Raw genomic sequence first — 20,515 nt, forward strand, 5'->3', positions numbered from 1 at the left:
GAAATAGAAAACAGAAAAACAACGGAGACAATTAATGAGACCAGAGGTTGGTTCTTTGAGAAGACAAAATTAACAAGCCTCTAGCCAAACTAATCAGGAAAAAAACATGGAGAAAATATTACCAATATCAGTAATGAGAAACACAGTAACATACACTACAGATTCTACAGATACTTAAAAACATAAGGGAATATTATGAACATTTTTATGTCAATAAATTCAACAATTTATATAAAATAAATTCAGTGAAGCACACATACTAAACAAGGTTCACTCAAGACACAGAAACCCTGAATAGTTTATTTTTACTAAATAAATGGAATTATAATTAGACATTTCCCAGAAAAAAAAAAGACACTTGGCAAAATCCAGCAATGATTCATGATGATAGCTCTTAGCAAGTTAGTAATAGAGGAGAACCACCTCAACCTGACAACAAGCATCCATGAAAAAACTGATGATATCATACTAAATAGAAAGACACAATGTTCTTACGCTAAGCACAGCGGCTCATACCCGTAATCCCAGCACTTTGCTTTGGGAGGTTGAGGTGGGAGGTATCACTTGAGCCCAGGAGTTCAAGACCAGACGGGCAACATAATGAGACCCCACCTATACAAAAAACAAACACATTTGCTGGGGTGGTGGCACGCACCTATGGTCCCAGCTAATTCAGGAGGCTGAGGTGGGAAGATAGCGTGAGCCCAGGAGGTCGAGGCTATAGTGAGCTATGATTGTGCCACTGCACTCCAATCTGGGCAACAGAGGGAGACCCTGTTTTCCTTCTAAGATCAGAAAAGGACAAGGATGTCTGATTCCACCCCTTCTATTCAATCGTATAGTAGAATACTAACCAGTGAAATAACTCAAGAAAACGAAATAAAAGGAATCCAGACTAGAAAAGAAGTAAAACTATCTTAATTCTCAGATGACCTGATTATTTACATAGAATATCCTATAAAATCTTGAGGGAAAAAAAGCTACTTGAATGAATATGAGAGTTCAGGAAGTTTCCAGACTACAGACGAATATGTAAAAATTAATGGGGCAGGAAATGTAACCACAACGTGATACTACTAGATGCCTGTTAGAATGTGTAAAAAAAAAAAAAAAAAAAATGACCACACCAAATGCTGCTGAGGACATGGACCAACTGGAATCTCTACATACTAACAGTGGGAATGTTAAACGGTACAATGGCACTGGAAAACAATTGGTTTCTTAACAAGTTAAGCAGGTACCTACCATATGACCCATTCGTTCCACTCAAAGGTATTTATCAAAAAAGAATAAAAGCATATGTCCATACAAAGACTCTACACAAATATTCATGGCAACTTTATTTGTAATAGTTCTCAACTGGATACAACCCAATGTCCACTGACAGGTGAACAGATATAAACATTATGACTTATCCATACAATAAATGCTCCTCAGCAATAAAAAGTAATAAATTATTGATACACTCAACAACATGAATCCCAAAATAATTATTCTAAGTAAAATTTAAAGTAAAAAAAGCCAAATGAAAAAAGGATACATAGTCAATGATTCCATTTATTTAAAATTCTAGAAAATGCAAACTGATTTATAGTGACAGAATAGAGATGACTGGTTGACTGGGGTTGAGGGTGATGTGTAAGGAATGAGAGGGCACATGGGCAAACTTTTAGTGGATGATTGATATTTTATTATCTTGAATGTGGTGATGACTTTGTGTATGTTTACATGTGTTAAACATATCAAATAGTACACTTATATTTAAAGTATGTACAGCTGATCATATCTCAATAAAGCTCTTAAAAATATAAAAATTTAAGCACAAATCTACGGGGTAATTCACAAAAGTAAAGTTATTATATAATAACAAAAAGTAATTAGGCTGGCAACAGTCTTACCAGCTGAAGTGAATACTAGAAAACATTTGTATAAGACCTTGAAAACTACAGAGTGGGTGGGGTGTGGTGGCTCACACCTGTAATCCCAGCACTTTGGGAGGATCACCTGAGGTCAGGAGTTCGAGGCCAGCCTAGTCAACATGGCGAAACCCTGTCTCTACTAAAAATTCAAAAATTATCCAGGCATGGTGGCGCAGACTGTAATCTCAGCTTCTCAGGAGGCTGAGGCACAAGAATCACTTGAACCCAGGAGGTGGAGGTTGCAGTGAGCCGAGATTGTGCCACTCCACTCCAGCCTGGAAGACACAGTGAGACTCAGTCTCAAAACAAACAAACAAAAAACTACAGAGTGAAAATAATGTCCAACCTAGAATCCTGTATCCACTCAGATCACCAATCAAGTACAAAAGCAGAGAACAAAGGTATGTTTAAACTTGCAAAAAATGTTGGGCCAGGAACAGTGGCTCACACCTGCAATCCCAGCACTTTTGGAGGCCAAGGCGGGCAGATCACCTGAGGCCAGGAGTTCAAGACCAGCCTGGCCAACATGGTGAAACTCAGTCTCTACTAAAGACACAAAAATTAGCCAGGTATGGTGGTGGGTGCCTGTAATCCCAGCTACTCGGGAGGCTGCGGCAGGAGAATTGCTTGAACCCGGGAGATGGAGGTTGCAGTGAGCCAAGATTGCGCCACTGCACTCCAGCCTTGGTGACAGAGCAAGACCCCATATCAAAAATAATAATAATAATTAATCTAACACATAATATACTCTTTGTCTCATCAATGAATAATTCATAAAGTCCCATATATGTTTCAGGCATTCCTGTTGATACTAAATTTAAAAAACAAATTTGTGAAGGCATTTTCTTGGTCCAACATGCCAGGGCAGAGAGGCAAAAGTGTAGACTATAAACAAATAAATTGGTTTGTTAATTATAATGCCAGATAGTCAGCACTATCAAAAATAATAATAATACAAGGAGAAAGATACTGACCAGGCGTGGCATGCTATTTAATTAGGGTGTTCAAGGAATGCTGCTTTGGTAGGCAACATTTGAAAAGACAGCTAAATAAAATGAGAAGGTAAGCTTTACAGATAAGTGGGAGAAGAGAATTCTAGGTATAAGGCATAAAATATACAAGGTAGAGGTGTCCTTGGATCATCTTTTGAACAGATAACAATAAAAAGACATTTTAAAACAAGGAAAATATGCACTATATATTAGATAATACCGAGAAAATAGTCAATATTATTAAATTACCTAATGGCATTTTGGTTATATAAGAAAATGTCAATCGCTTTTTAGGCTTACATATAAGGGTAAAATAATGATATCTTCAGCAAGGCGGATCTTCAGCAAGGTAGATGGGGGAAGAAAATAAAATAGAAAAGAAAATATGGCAAAATCTTGATAATTACTAAGTCTAGGTGACAAGTACATGAAAAGTACATTTGAAATTTTTATAATAAAAATTGAAAAGAGCTCTGTTTTGGATCTGCTAAATTTGGGATGCCTATTAGACATGCAACTGGACATGTTAAGTAGAAAGTTGGATATATAAACTCTGGGAAGAGGCAGAAGTCATGTTTTCTTTTTTTTTTTTTTTTAGCCATGGGACTTGATAAGGTCATTTTGAGCTGGAGAGAAAAGAGCGTGGGAGGTACCAGGACAGAGTCTTCGTGCAACCAACATGTGAAGGAACATACTGTGGGGGAGTCAGCTAAGACAGAGAAGATGTAGCAAGTCAATGGATTGAAATAGAAAGAAAACCAAGAGAGTATGGTGTTAGCAAAAGCCAAGAGAAAAAGTATTTCAAAAAAAAAGGATATGGGACGGGCACGGTGGCTCACACCTGTAATCCCAGCACTTTGGGAGGCCAAGGCGGGAGGATCACGAGGTCAGGAGATCGACACCATCGAGGTCAGGAGATTGACACCATCCTGGCTAACACAGTGAAACCCTGTCTCTACTAAAAAATACAAAAAAATTAGCCGGGCATGGTGGCGGGCGCCTGTGGTCCCAGCTACTCAGGAGGCTGAGGCAGGAGAATGGCGTGAATCTGGGAGGCGGAGCTTGCAGGCAGGCTGAGCTTGCAGTGAGCCGAGATCGTGCCACTGCACTCCAGCCTGGGTGACAGAGTGAGACTCTGTCTCAAAAAAAAACCAAAACCAAAAACAAACAAACAAAAAGTATGAAAAAAAGAGGATATGTTTGAGTGATATGTCTAAAGTTTCTACGAAGTGAACACTACATTTGGAGACATGAAGTCACAAAAGCAGTTTCAGTACAGTGAATGAGATGGAAGCCTTTCGATAATATTAGAAAACTCATCTGTACTTTAAAAAATCTTGCATACACTCTTCTAAATTCAAAATATAATTTTATATTTTAATGTAAAACTTTATTCTCCCATTTTATTATAGTCACAATCCTTTCTGGGAGGATTGGGACATTTCATCAAACACTTAAACAGTATCAAAGCCCTTCAGAGTTGAGAATTAACTATTACTTACACAACCATCATGCACATTAAGGGTTGCTTCAAGTTTTAATCTTTGGATAAATTCTCTTCTTCCTGTTTAAAAAGAAAGAACAAATTAAATAAATCACACAAATGCTGAGAAAAATATAACACTGAAATCAGGAGCCTAGGATCTGGCATGAAAAGTAAATTCATGCTCTAATTTCAGTTCCACCATTTATAAACTGAGTGATACTGGGCAATTTAACCTCCTCCTAAGACTTAGTTTCCTCATTAGAGTACCTCTACCTCATGCAGTTTTTTGTTTGTTTGTTTTCTGAGACACAGTCTCGCTCTGTCGCCCAGGCTGGAGTCTAGTGGCGCGATCTCAGCTCACTGCAACCTCTGCCTCCCAAGTTCAAGCAATTCTCCTTCCTCAGCCTCCCGAGTGGCTAGGATCACAGGCACACAGCACCACGCCCAGCTAACTTTTGTATTTTTAGTAGAGACAGGATTTCATCATGTTGGCCAGGCTGGTCTCAAACTCCTGACCTCAACTGATCCACCCGCATTGGTCTCCCAAAGTGCTAGGATTACAAGTGTGAGCCACCACGCCCAGCCTGTAGTTATTTTAAGGACAGAAAGGGCTTAGCACAGTATCTGGACCACAATAAACTCTCGTACATTTCTTCATTCATTCATTCAACAAATATTTATTGAATACTCACTCTGTGTCAGGTAAAGTATATTTTACAGTGGTAAAATAAAACAAAAAGATTTCTGCCTGCTTATGAGAGGAGAAAAACAATAAATAATCGGTATAAGTGCTATAAGTTAGTATAGTGCTATGCAGAAAAATAAAGCAGGAAAAAGAGATAAAGGATGACTGGAGGTAGGGAGTAAGGTTTTTAATTTTAAATAGGATGGCAAACAGCAATAGTAAGTACAAACTATTTTTAAACATTTCTCAATTTCAGAAATGTTAAAGTTAACATTACAATGATGAAATCTGGCATTAAAAATCAGCATAAATGTCCATCAATAGCAGAATAGTTTAAATAATGCAAAAACAGAGTAAGTTCCTTCTTTGAAAAAGAGAAATCTGTCCCTTTAAGGAATGAATCATCTTTACCAAACACAGATCAAAAAGCATGTTTATTCAGAAGCTGTAACGAAAGAAGGCTGAATTTACGACAAAGAACAATAATTAAGTAATCAGGCTGATGAGATCTCTCATAAAATTGTATCTGCCTATACTTTCTGTATACTGTCACAAAGGGCAGATTTCTCTATTGCACTTTCTTCCCATTCCATGTCAAAATCAAGAGCCTCTTGAAGCCCATTGGTTTTACTTCTTTATCCATGTTATTTAACCGGTAAGATGGCTAAGTAAGGGATGAATATATAAGTTAAAAAAAAATTATGGATAATTATGGGGGCTTTTATTTTGGGGAGGGAGATGCTCTATGATTTCTAAACTTACTGAAATAAAACAACTTAGAGAAATTCAGTAACGTGTTTTCATGAAGTAGGTTGTACTTTAGATAATTAACTTTTCAAATCTGATTTTCGCTTGTAAAAAGATTCTAACTTCAGTAAAAAAGATAAATTTTTAAAAACTCATTTCCTTTTGGCCAAAGGATTGGTAATCTCCTTGAGTTATAGGAGTTAAGAAATAAAGTATTCAAATTAACAATATGACATCAATTAAAACTCATTAAAATATTAAAGTATTGGAAACTTTATTGTCAAAATTTTAAAACCTGCGTTTGAAAACATGGCTCTAGCCATTTCAGTCTGGAGAAAATGGTGGCAGAACCTAAGAATAGAAGATAAAGTAAGCTGTTTTAGCAAGAACTCTTATATATGACGTTTGCACATTAGAACATGTATAGAGGCATAATACATTGTGGTTAGATAGCTTTTGAATGACATTTTTATATATGAGTTTGGAGATAAAATTTATTGCATCGTCCAGATATCTCATAAAGTATGCTTCTAGAGCAAACTAGCAAAAACATCCACTACTCTTTTACTAATTAAATGTAATACCAAGAAATAGAAGCTAAAAGCCACCATAAAATAAGGATGCTACCTTAATAAAACTGAGCCTCCTCAAATTAAAATAATAAACTCACATCTGAATGATATTAAAAGCTGTGAAGGGTCTGGCCTATTTGCAAGGTAACCAATTGGACTGCTACCTTTCTTGGATGCTAGCAAAAGACACCAAACTCCTAAGTCAGAGGCAAAAAAATTTACTGCTCATGTATGGCAAGCAGTATGAGCTTCAGGTTCACATTGGTGGTTCTTGTCCTCCAAGTCTCATAGGGCAACTTGAAGATGCCTGGATAGATGCTGTGCATGTAATGGGTTTTAATCACAGCTGAGGAATCTTGAACTTGGGGAACCCAAATCTTTTATCAAGCAAACCTGCCTGACCTTTATCCCTAAGGAGACATTAAACTGAACAACAAATTTGTCCTTGGCTCAAGAGGCTCTCAGTACTCCAGTGTTGGGTGCAAATATATATTTAGAATTGTTATATATTCCAAGGCTATTCACTATATAAACCTCACTGAGAAGATAGTCCAGAACAAAACGACTAGTGCCTCTGCTCCCAAGATGTTCAGAAATCCAAAGAGCTATGAAGAATCTTCTCCCAAGAATTACACACTTGTTATGGATGAACTTAGCATTGTGGCTTCCAACTCAAGTCTTTCTGTACCTCAAGCTGCCTCTTATAATTCTGACTCTACTCTGGCATTCTTTTATATTAATAGGTTATAAACTCCGTAAGAACACTGCTTTATTCACCCACGTATTCCAAATACCTAATACAGTGCCTGCCACAAAGTATGCAATCAATATACATTTGCTGAATCAGTGAATAAATGACTGGGATCATGATATTCATTCTGTTCTGGAATCTGTATTACCACTCAATAACACATGGTGATTGCTGGGCGGGGTGGCTCACACCTGTAATCCCAGTACTTTGGGAGGCCGAGGTGGGTGGATCACCTGAAGTCAGGAGTTCAGGACCAGCCTGATCAACATGTCAAAACCCCATCTCTACTAAAAATACAAAAATTAGCCAGGTGTGGTAACAGGCACCTGTAGTCCCAGCTACTCGGGAGGCTGAGATAGGAGAATTGCTTGAACCTGGGAGGCGGAGGCTGCAGTGAGCTGAGATCGTGCCACTGTACTCCAGCCTGGGCAACAGAGTGAGACTCCATCTCAAAAAAATAAAATAAAATAACACATGGTGAATGTATTTCAATGACAATACATATACAGCTATTGCTCATTTTTAATGGTTGTGTAATCATTAAACCATTAAATAAATTACAACTTTGTAATTTATTTATTCACACACCTATCTCCTTTACTAGACTAGTTGAGAATTATTACTTATAGAGATGGTTGGGGCAAGAAATGTTAGAATTAGGTTTAAATATCTGACTTGAACATACTACACTTAGGCTGGGCAAAACTTATTTTCTCAGAGTCTTAGCTCTTACTTGGGGGTGACAAACTCTACCAAGGAGAGACAAAACACAGAATTATTTCATCCTTGGCACAGCACAGGACAGGTGACTGCTAGTTAAGAGATTTAGAGATCTAGATATGAGAGGCTTAGCAATCACCAGACAAATACAGTGTAAAAAGGTCTCCACCATGGCAACATTATAATCAGACTGTCTGATGTCAAAGTGAAAGAGTAAATCCTAAAAATGGCAAGAGAAAAAACCATCTAAAAACAGTTAAAAAAAAAAAAAAAAAGGACTAAGAAAGTCATTATATAATATTAAAGAGAACAATTCAGCAAGAATATATAACAATTCTAAATACATATTTGCACCCAACACTGGAGTACTGAGAGTCATAAAACAAATATTACTAGACCTAAAGAAAGAGATACACTGCAACACAATAGTGTGAAACTTCAACACCCCACTTACAGCATTAGACAGATCATCTAGACAAAGAATCAGCAAAGAAACACTGGACTTAAACTGGACTTTAGACCAAATGGACTTAACAGACATTTACAAAACATTCTATCCTACAACTGCAGAATATACAATATTTTCATCAGCATATGGAACATTCTCCAAGACAGACCATATGTTAAGCCACAAAACAAAGTCTCAACAAATTTTTTAAAACTGAAATCACATCAAGTGCCTTCTCAGACAACAGCAGAATAAAACTAGAAATCAATAGCAAGAGAAAATTTACAAACCTTACAAACACACAGAAATTAAACAACATGCTCCTGAATGACAATAGGGTCAATGAAGAAATTAAGACAGAAATTTAAAAAAATGTTTTTGAAACAAATGAAAATGGAAACACAACATACCAAAACCTGGGGGATACAGCAAAAGCAGTGCTAAGAAGAACATAGCAATAAATTCCTACATCAAAAAGTAGAAAGATTACAAATTAATAATCTAAAAACGCACCTCGAGGAACTAGAAAAGCAAGAACAAACCAAACCCAAAGCTAGCAGAAGAAATAAAGATCAGAGCAGAACTAAATGAAATATGGACTAAAAAAAAAAAACCACAAAAGGTCAATGAAATGAAAAGCTGGTTCCTCAAAGAGATAAAAAAAAAATTGCTAAACCACTTTCCAGACTAACCAAGAAAAGAAGGGAGAAGAGCCAAATAAAATCAGAAATGAAAAAGGAGACATTACAATTGATTCCACAGAAGTACAAAGATCATCACAGACTATAAGGAACTATATACTCATAAACTAGAAAACCTACAGGAAATAGATACATTCCCAGAAAAACACAACCTACCAAGATTGAACCAGAAAGAAACAGAAAATCTGAACAGACCAATAATGAGCAGCAAGAATGAATCAGTAATTTTTACAATCTCCCAACAAAGAAAAGCCCAGTACCAGATGGCTTCACAGCCGAATTCTACCAAATGTACAAAGAAGAAGTAATATCAATACTCCTGAAACTATTCCAAAAAATCAAGGACAGGCCTCTCCCTAACTTATTCTATAAGGCCATTATCACCCTGATAACAAAACCAAAGAAGGACACAAAACAAAGGATACAGAATAAAAAGAAAACTACAGACTAATGAACGCAAATGCAAAAATCCTCAACAAAATACTAGCAAACCAAATCCAACACCAAATCAAAAAGATAATACACCATGATCAAGTGGGTTTTATACTGGGAATGCAAGGATAGGTCAACATATGCAAATCAATAAATGTGATACATATCAACAGAATGAAGGACAAAAACCATATGATCATCTTAATAGACGCGAAAAAAGCATTTAATAAAATTCAACGTCCCTTCATAAGAAAAACTCTCAGTAAACTAGGCATAGAAAGATCATACCTCAAAATAATAAAGGCCATATACATAGAAAGATCATACCTCAAAATAATAAAGGCCATATATAATAAGCCTGTAACTAACATCATACTGAATAGGGAAAAGTTGAAAGCATTCCTTTAAGAACTGGAAAAAAACAAGGATGCCTACTTTCACCACTCTTCAATATAGTATTGGAAGTCCTAACCAGAGCAATCAGGCAAGAGAATGAAACAAAAGGCATCAAAATTATAAAGGAAGGAGTCAAATTATCCCTGTTTACTGATGATATGATCTCATATCTAGAAAAACCTAAAGACTCCCCACAAAAACTTTTAGATTTGCCGGGCGTGGTAGCTCATGCTTGTAATCCCAGCACTTTGGGAGGCTGAGGTGGGCAGATCACCTGAGGTCAGTAGTTCAAGACCAGCTGGCCAACATGGTAAAACCCTGTCTCTACTAAAACTACAAAAATTAGCCGGGTGTGGTGGCCCATGCCTGTAATCCCAGCTACTCGGGAGGCTGAGGCAGGAGAATCACTTGAACCCGGGAGGCAGAGCTTGCAGTGAGCCGAGATTGTGTCATTGCACTCCAGCCTGGGCCACAGAATGAAACTCTGTCTCAAAACAAAAACAAAAACAAAAACTCTTAGATTTGGTAAATGAACTCAGTAAACTTGCAAGATAGAAAACCAACATACAAAAATTAGTAGTGTTTCTACACACCAATAATGATTCAAGATGAAAACCAAATCAAGAACACAATCCCATTTACAACAGCTACAAATAACAAAAAAAAAAAGGCTGGGTGTGGTGGCTCACGCCTGTAATCCCAGCACTTGGGGAGGCCAAGGCGGGTGGATCACAAGGTCAAGAGATCGAGACCATCCTGGCCAACATGGTGAAACCCTGTCTCTACTAAAAATACACACACACAAAAAAATTAGCTGGGCATAGTGGTGTGCACCTGTAGTCCCTGCTACTCTGGAGGCTCAGGCAGGAGAATCGCTTGAACCTGGGAGCCAGAGGTTGTAGTGAGCTGAGATTGCACCACTGCACTCTAGCCTGGGTGACAGAGTGAGACTCCGTCTCAAAAAAGAAAAAAAAGAAAAAAGAAAAAAAGAAATTATAAACACACACACACACACAAACACACACTAGGAATATATTTAACTAGAGGTAAAATCCCTACAAGGAGAACTACAAAACACTGATAAAAGAAATTATACATGACACAAATGAAAAAACATCCCATGATCACTGGATATTCAGAAGAATATCATTAAAATGACCATACTGTACAAAGATTCCATACAATCCCTATCAAAATACCAAGTTAATTTTTTGCAAAATTAGAAAAAACAATCCTAAAATTCATATGGAACCAAAAAGAAGCCCCAATAGCCAAAGCAATGCTGAGCAAAAAGAATAAAGCTGGAGGCAACACATTATCTAACTTCAAATTATATTACAAGACTATACTAACCAGAACAGCAGGTTACTGGTATAAAAATAAGACACATAGGTCACTGGAACAGAATAGAGAACCCAGAAACAATGCCACATACTTGCAGCCAACTGATGTTTGACAAAGCCGACAAGAACATACATTGTGGAAAGAAAACCCTCTTCAATCAGTGGTGCTGAGAAAATTAGATATCCATATGCAGAAGAATGCAATTGAACTCCTAACTCTCACTAGTATACAAAAATCAACTCAAGGTGGATTAAAGACTTAAGTGTAAGACCCAAAACTATAAAGATACTAGAAAACAGACAAATGGGACACAATTAAACTAAAAAGCTTCTGCATGGCAAAAGAAATAACAGAATGAAGAGACAACCAACCCTGTCGAATGACAGAAAATATTTGCAAATTATTCATCCAACAGCAGACTAATATCCAGACTATACAAGGAACTCAAACAATTCAACAACCAAAAAAATCTAACAATCCTATTAAAAAGTAGGCAAAAGACATGAATAGACATTTTTCAAAAGCATACACCCAACAGGTATATGAAAAAATGCTCAACATTACCAATCATAAGAGAAACGCAAATCAAATTCACAATGAGATATCACCTTATCCTAGTCAGAATGTCTTTTATTAAAAAGACAGACAATGTTGGTTATCATGTGAAAAAAAGGGAACTCTTATACACCACTGGTGAGAATGTAAATTAGTACAGCCTCTACGGAAAACAGTATGGAGATTTCTCCAAGAATTAAAAATAGAACTATCTTTCCATCCAGCAATCCTACTACTAGATTTTTACAAAAAAGAAAAGAAATTAATATATCTAAAAGATATGTGCACCAGTATGTTTACTGCAGCACTATTCACAACAGCAAAGATATGGAATCAACCTAACTGTCCATCAATGGATGAACAGGTAAAGAAAATGTGGTATATATACACAATGGAATACTATTCAGCCATAAGAAAGAATGAAATAAGGCCGGGCACGGTGGCTCACCCCTGTGATCCCAGCACTTTGGGAGGCCGAGGAGGGCAGATCACGAGGTCGGGGGATCGAGGCCATCCTGGCTAACACTGTGAAACCCTGTCTCTACTGAAAATACAAAAAAAAATTAGTCGGGCATGGTGGCGGGCGCCTGTAGTCCCAACTACTCAGGAGGCTGAGGCAGGAGACTGGCGTGAACCTCAGAGGCGGAGTTTGCAGTGAGCTGAGATCTCACCACTGCACTACAGCCTGGGCGACAGAGTGAGACTCCATCTCAAAAAAAAAAAAAAAAAAATGAATGAAATCATGTCATATACAGCAACGTGGATGGAACTAGAGGTCATTATCTTAGGTTAAACAAACCAGGCACACACAGACAAGTATGACGTTCTGACTCATAAGTGTGTTCTAAACAAATGTGTTCACACAGATGCAGAGAGTGGAATGATACATAATGGAGTGGAAGAATGAGGAGGTGGGAGGATGATGAGAAATTAGTTAATGGGTAAAAAGAACATTATTCAGGTGATGGATACCCTAAAAGCCCTCACTTGACTGCAGCATAATCTATGCATGTAACAAAATTACATATGTACCCATAAATTTGTACAAATAAAAAGTAAAAATAAATAAATCATCTAAAATAGCATTAAAAATATGAAATATTTAAGGATAAACCTAACACCAAAAAATATAAATCACTGCTGAATCAAAGAATGCTTAATACACGGAGACAAACCAGAATCACAGATGAGAAGATTCACTATTGTAAACATGTCAGTTCTCCCTGAAATAATATATAGATTCAACACAAAATCCCAAGTCTTTTTGTAGAAATTGACAAGATGGTTCTAAAATTTTTACGGGAATGGAAAGGGTTCAGAATAGCCAGGATAACTATAAATTTTTTTAAAAAAAACACCAAGTTTTGGCCAGGCGCGGTGGCTCACGCCTGTAATCCCAGCACTTTGGTAGGCCAAGGCGGGCAGATCACAAGGTCAGGCAATCGAGACCATCCTGGCTAACACGGTGAAACCCCATCTCTACTAAAAAACACAAAAAAATTAGCTGGGCGTGGTGGCAGGTGCCTGTAGTCCCAGCTACTTGGGAGGCTGAGGCAGAAGAATGGCGTGAACCCAGGAGGCGGAGCTTGTAGTGAGCCGAGATCGAGCCACTGCACTCCAGCCTGGATGACAGATCAAGACTCTGTCTCGGAAAAAAGACCAAGTTTAAAGTATCACACTAGCTGATTTCAATCCTCTGTATAAAGACATGAAGCTAGATCAATGGAATGTGGCTAGGAAATTGACTTAAACATTTATGGTCAATTGATTTTCAACAAAGGGAAAAAGGTAGTCTTTTCACACACACTGTTGGATCAATTGCACATTAACATGCAAAGAAATGAAACTTGACTCTTACGACATATGTAAAACAACTCAAAATTGTTCACAGACCTAAATGTAAGAGGTAAAAAGAGAAAATCTCCAGGAAAAAAAAAGTAAAACTCTTTGTTACATTGGATTAGGTAAAGATTCTTCGATAGGACATAAAAAGTATGAACTATAAAGAAACTGTTAAGAAAAAGACAAAAACTGAGAGAAAATATTTGTAAAATACATATCTGATTAAGGACTGTTATATAAAGAATTATAGAATTCTTACAATATTAAAAAGGTAAACCTGAATATTTAACCAGACTATACGGATGACAAAAATAAAAGCCACAAAAAGATACTCAAAATCATTAATCACTAGAGAAATGCAAATTAAAGGCCAGGCGCAGTGGCTCACACTTGTAATCCCAGCACTTTGGGAGGCCGAAGCAGGTGGATCACCTGAGGTCAGGAGTTCGAGACCAGCCTGACCAACACGGCGAAACCCCATCTCTACTAAAAATACAACATTAGCTGGGCATGGTGGCACATGCCTGTATCCCAGCTACTTGGGAGGCTGAGGCAGGAGAATCTCTTGAACCTGGCAGGCGGAGGTTGCGGTAAGCCAAGATCACGCCACTGCACTCCAGCCTGGACAACAAGAGCGAAACTCCGTCTCAAAAACAAAAAAAGAGAAATGCAAATTAAAACAACAATGATATATTTCTACACGTCTACCATGAAGGCTACAATTAGGAAGACTCACTACACCAAATGCTGATGAGAATGTGGAGCAATTGGAACTCTCATATACTGCTGGTGGGAATGCAGTATGGTAGAATTACTTTGGAAGACAGTCTGGAAGTTTTTTATAAAGTTAAACATACTTACCATAGAAGTCAGCAATCCCACAATAGATATCTACCCAAGAAGATTTAAAAGTGTTCGACCCTAGTTATTTTGTCCAAGATGTACATGAAGTTTCACTATTTACATTTTCCCTGTGAGCCATCACAGTGTTTAAAAAAACTTTTTTTTAATCTCCTTCAAGTACTCGGGGAAGCCTGCCTACCTTAACCCTAAAGCAACATTAAATTACAAGAACTACACACCATCTAGAACAATTTTCCAAACCTCAAGCTGAGACTCATTAGTGCATATTCTACCAGTTCAATACCAACAGTTGTAACAATATGAAAAAAAACAGAATGCATCCCATCTAGTAAGGCTTATATATACACCTAGAGAATCCTTTATTTTCGTTGTGTATATCACAGGTTGCCACATAAATGTATTTTTATCATGGATCATTTTAAAAACATTTTAAAAACACTGACCTAAAGCATACCTGTAACATAAGCTCTATGCTACCAGAAGCTTCTAAACCTTCTAAGCACTTATAACTTGATTCATCCTATTTTAGGAAGCAATGAAACCCACAGTAGAGCTATCATAGTGTCTACGGTTGTTATGATTGCTTATATGCCTTTGGTGTCCTGCCTTAAGGAATTATCAGTATACTCTATCTTACGTTTGTCACAATTGACTGTCATTTTTCAATACTAAAATCATACACTTTTCAGCTTTCATTGAAATTTCAAGACTAAAGAAACAACATACAAATATTCTACTAACTTTTCCCCAATGGCTAAAAAAAGAGGCCAAAGTCAGAAGTTACTAATCTTCTTATATATTATATATTATATATTATATAATATACTCTAACTTGGCAACATATTATGAAGAACCTGGTAATCTAGAATGTAGATGTATTCAAGATGCACTAAAGAGTAATCTATACGCAAAATTATCCATTTCAGTACATACTGACTCTAATGATATTCAAAGGACATTGACTTCATAAACCCCTTACAAAAGGATGAGATTCAATCTCCACTAAAAAATTGTCACTGGCTGCCTAATCATAATTTACACATTTTATACATTATAATAAATAACTCCCTTGAGAAGTACCTTAAAATTACTTTTTTATCAATTACTATCTTTTAATTTAGAAGGGTTAGAAAGTTGTAGGAGTGTCTGTCCAAAAGGAAAGAAACATGAGTAGAAACAAGCAATGTATTGAAATAATAGTTTCTTTTATTAACAATGTTTATCTTCACAAAACCGTATATATATGGGATAATAAAATCTGCGTGGCTAATAAATCAGTGATTTCCAAAAGCACTACTCTACACTTAGTATACGGTAATTTGAGAAACTATTACGTTTAAACATTTAAACCTACAGTTATCTCTGACTTTGATAATTATTCTTTAAAAAAAAAAAAAAAAAAATTCCAGGAAGCTCAGGTGGGAGGATGGCCTTGAGCCCAGGACATGGAGGCTGCAGTGAGCCATGATGGTGCCACTGCACTCCAGCCTGGGGGACAGAGCAAGACCCTGCCTCACCCTGCCCCCCGCCTCCCGCCAAAAAAAGAATCCTACATTGAAATTTAGATCAGGCTCACAAAGATTAAAATCCCTGGCCTACCCTCTAAATCTATGCTAGTCTAAAACAACACTCTATTGGCCCAGGTGAATCTTGTGGATTTGGGAGCTCTAAGTAAACACATGTTTTAATAATAAATAACATCTGGGAAATTATTCATCTTCATTCCCACAACATAATAGGAAGTTTTGTGAAGTGTAATTTTCTTTGATGGGAAGAAAGGAGGTAATTAAATGAGTTTAAGTAAAATCAATTACAAAGGTTGAATATTACCATTGAAAGGGCACATGCTATGGTGAAATAACTGGAAATGTAAATGCTACGAGAAGAATTTACCCACTTGTTCTATCCCAATTTTACTATTTAGCAGTAATTCAGCACTAAAAATCTGTAGAAATACAAATAATGAAAATGTATCAGAAAAATACTTAAATCTACAACCCTGTAGATAGACAATCATAATGTTTAAATATTGAAGTCTTTTAAAAAAGCAATCTATTTCCTTAGGAAAATCCTAACTTGGAATTTGACTTATTTTTTTTTTTTTTTTTTTTTTTTGAGACGGAGTCTCAAACACAACCATTAAAAATGAGCAATAGCTGTATATGTATTGTCATTGAAATACATTCACCATGTGTTATTTTATTTTATTTTTTTGAGATGGAGTCTCACTCTGTCGCCCAGGCTAGAATGCAGTGGCGCAATCTCGGCTCACTGCAAGCTCCGCCTCCCGAGTTCACGCCATTCTCCTGCCTCAGCCTCTCTGAGTAGCTGGGACTATAGGCGCCCGCCACCACACCCGGCTAATTTTTTTTTTTTTTTTGTATTTTTAGTAGAGACGGGGTTTCATCGTGGTCTCGATCTCCTGACCTCGTGATCCGCCCGCCTCAGCCTCCCAAAGTGCTGGGATTACAAGCGTCAGCCACCGCGCCCGGCCGGAATTTGACTTTTAAAAGGAAGTCTTTATAAGTGTACTATACTTTATTTATTTACTTATGACACAGAGTTTCCCTCTGTCGCCCAGGCTGGAGTGCAGTGGCGCAATCTTGACTCACTGCAACCTCCACCTCCCAGGTTCAAGCTATTCTCCTGCCTCAGCCTCCCAAGGAGCTGAGACTACAGGCGTACGCCACCACGCCCAGCTAATTTCTGTATTTTTAGTAGAGACCAGGGTTTCACCATGTTGGCCAGGCCGGTCTCGAACTCCTGACCTCAAGTGATCCACCTGCCTTGGCCTCCCAAAGTGCTGGGATTCTAGGCGTAAGCCACCGTGCCCGGCCAAGAGTACTATACTTTAAAAAGTCATTTTATCTAATAAAAAAATAAAATTAATAATAATAAAGTCATTTTATCACCACACACAAAAAAAGATGGTAATTATGTGACATGATGGATATATTAACTTGATTGTATATGAAGTTATCAAGTCCTATACCTTAAATATAACAATTTTTAATTGTCAATTATACCCCAATAAAACTGGGAGGGGAAAGTCATTTTTTTAAAAAAAACCATCACTAATTCAAACATTACCAATGTGGATTTTGCTGTTTCCTGAATGCAAAGCCAAGATTAGCATTGTAGTATGGAAGAGCTGAATAACAGTGTAAAGGTCTACTAAGGGTAAAGACCAACAAATTAGTTCTTTGCAAACATTTTCAAGTTTCCATACTTTCAAAAAGTATTTTCAAGTACTTAGAAAACCACTTTTAAAGGCAGTCATTCCAAAAAGTCCTATTTTAAGAGTATATATTATCATGTCTAAAATATTATTTAAGATAAAGAACTCCCTGTATGTATACACATACATTTGAAAAACTATAATTCAGGCTTTCTAATATACTCAGTGAACCCTTCAATTCCCCGAGACCCAATACACAAATTACATTTCCATTAGGGAGTTGGAGTAGGAGGGGGAAAAGAAAGTATATGGTTTTGTTATATTTTAATTAACTCGTTTGTAGATATAGCTGAAGTAACTGAACCAAAAGAAAACACTAAAATATAGAACTATATACAAGTACTTAAACTGTCCAACTGAGATAAACGACAAAATTATAAATGTATCCATGCAAAACAATGTTAACGTTTGTTTTATTAAGCTAAAATTAAGTTCTTTCTCCGCAAATAAATTCTAAAAGAAATACTGCACACTTTTTTTGGTAAATAGTTTAAAAAAGCAGACTCCAGCTATGTTCAATTTTAAAATGATTAATCACCACTCTAGGTACTTATCCTACAACAAATGCACAGAAGCCTGCAGAATGATGTTCATTAAAATGCTGTAAGGGCGAACGTCCACTTGAAGAAAGGTTGAGTACCCTATAGTACTTCATAATGTTACCTACTATGCAATAATTTAAAAGACAGAATCAATCTATTTTTACTGCCATGGAAAGATCTCCAAAATGTGGAGAAGTGAAAACAATGTTTACAATATGACACCATGTATTCAGGTGTCTCTCTCTCTCTCTCTCTCACACACACACACACACACAACACACACCCTAGCATTTGTACATGTACATATGTACTTGTAATAATGCAAACAAAAAGGTCTGGAAGAATATTCAGAAAACAGAAAATATTATTTCTAAGGGTGGCGGAGTGAAATTGAATGGGAGGGATCAAAGGGATTTTTGCTTCATTTTTATTGGGTTTCTACAAACAAAATGTATTCGTATTTTACTTGAGACACTAAAAATCAAGAATTAAAAAATTGCATGCTAACTTTTCTTAAATAATTTACAAACCAGAACTGTTGGCTGTAATGAGATTTCATTTTCTTCTCTTTACTTGAAATCAAAAACAAATGACAGCAACACTTTTAACCTAGCAAGTGGCAAAACTGGAAAGAAAAAGATTTTATATGATGTTGTTTGCCGTATCTACAAACAGAAAGAGTAATGAAGAGTATACAGGAAGAAACAAAAAAGACCTTTACTAAGTATGTCCATTTTTAAGAAACCAAACTTTTTAGTTGACTCGGGCGTGACCTAGAATCCTCAAAAAAAAATGTTATGCAAAACGAAAAAAGTGGAATACTGTTCCCTCAAGTATTGAAGGTTGTTTTTAGAAAGCTTAACTAAGAAACTGTAAATGCCAAGTGTGTTTTCCAGGGGTGGGAAGAGGAACGTGAAACCCTACACCACCTTTAAGCGGTCAAAACGAGCTGAAGAGCAGAGTGGAACTGGGAGAGCGCGCGGGGGTGGGGAGAGCTCAGCTATCACTTTTAGGTTTTGGCTCAGCGCCGCAAAAACAGTTTATACGGATTCTGTCTGGAGCGTGAAGTCCCTGAGGGTGGTCAACGCGTCGCAGCCGACACCTAAACCCTCTGGAGATGGAAGGGGAGGGTGGGCAACAACTTAGGTTCTTCGGCTGAGCGGGGAGAGCGCTCCGGAAAAGAGCAAAAGAGCTAACTTTTGCTCTAAACGCGGCAGCTCCTGGAGGTTCCGCAAGTCCCGCGAGTCCCAACCCATTAGCGACCCCAACACCTTTACAAGCCAGTACCTTCTACCCACGGCCCGGCCCTCCGAGGAAAACCCAGCAAGGGCGGCGGCTGGCAGCATGCACAGGGGGCTTGACTCGGGGAGGCACTGGCACGGGATTCGGCGACCAAGGCCCCACCCAACACCCCAGAGTCTCCGGGCGCCCCCGCCGAGACGCCGTCCCACCTCCAACAGACCCGGCAGCGTGCCCCCTCCCCCACTCTAGGCGGCGACCTCAGCGCCTCCGCTCCGGGGCCCCCGCTCACCCAGGTAGCGACTCCGCAGCCGGGACGGGTCCTCCAGCCCGAGGGACCTTTTCCTCACGTCCCACAACAGGTGTGGGCAGGAGCCACCCCGAGACATGGCTCTGCCTGAGCCGGGTGGGAGGGGAGACCACTGCGTGGGGGAGGGGAGGAGGGGGAGGGGACACCCGTTTCAACACCCGAGCCGCACCGGCACCATCCGCGCGCCGGGCCTCCAGGGCGCAGCGTTAAATGGAGGTGGCAGCAGCGGCGCCTGGGCCCCCGAAGCCCGGCCGCACCTGGGCCGGAGCTCGCCTCATACTCTCCTTCTTAGACTAACCAGAACATCCAAAGATCAGCAACAGTCTCCTCCCTCGGCCCCCCTCCAACAGGAGGAGGCGGAGGCGGAGGCGATGGCGACTCCTCCCTCTCCTCGTCCTGGATACCCTCCCCGTCAACCCTTTCTCGCGAGATGACGACCACCCTGGGGACTGAAGCTGGTGTGTGCCGCGGCTGCCCTCACCCTGAAGAATGCATTCGGGCCACTGGAACCAGATCCTTAAATCGCTAGGGATAAAAGACGAGTAGAGAGAGAAGCTACTTAATTCTGTAGTGTCTCGCTCACGAGTCTCCAGTCAAAAGAAGCAAGAGAATTGTGCGGCATCATCTTTAGGCACTGAAGGCCCGAAAAGCCCATTTTAACTACGGGCCTGCTTAATCAAAGTGAACGGGCAGTAGAGCCAGCGCAGCTTCACTTTCCCTTCTCCAACATGG

The 20,515-nt window shown here is 38.5% G+C and overlaps 1 protein-coding gene across 6 annotated transcripts in view; it reads right to left on the minus strand.

Annotated features, from left to right (window-relative positions):
- DCAF6 (DDB1 and CUL4 associated factor 6) overlaps window positions 1-20,215 on the minus strand; it is a 139,272-nt gene extending 119,057 nt beyond the window's left edge. For 3 of the 6 annotated variants that reach the window (XM_030824021.1, XM_030824020.1, XM_030824025.1), the window contains exons 1-2: window positions 19,766-20,215; window positions 4,414-4,475 (exon numbers count right to left, since the gene is read on the minus strand). In XM_030824021.1, the coding sequence (XP_030679881.1) occupies window positions 4,414-4,475; window positions 19,766-19,862 (159 nt within the window). In that variant the 5' untranslated portion in view covers window positions 19,863-20,215. Of the gene's footprint in view, window positions 1-4,413; window positions 4,476-19,521; window positions 19,616-19,765 lie in introns of those variants that run through there. The other 3 variants (XM_030824024.1, XM_030824022.1, XM_030824023.1) reach the window with 2 other exon arrangements.
- Between the last annotated feature and the right edge of the window lie 300 nt (window positions 20,216-20,515).

Source organism: Nomascus leucogenys, chromosome 12, assembly GCF_006542625.1.
Source record: "Nomascus leucogenys isolate Asia chromosome 12, Asia_NLE_v1, whole genome shotgun sequence".
NCBI classification, from domain to species: Eukaryota; Metazoa; Chordata; class Mammalia; order Primates; family Hylobatidae; genus Nomascus; species Nomascus leucogenys.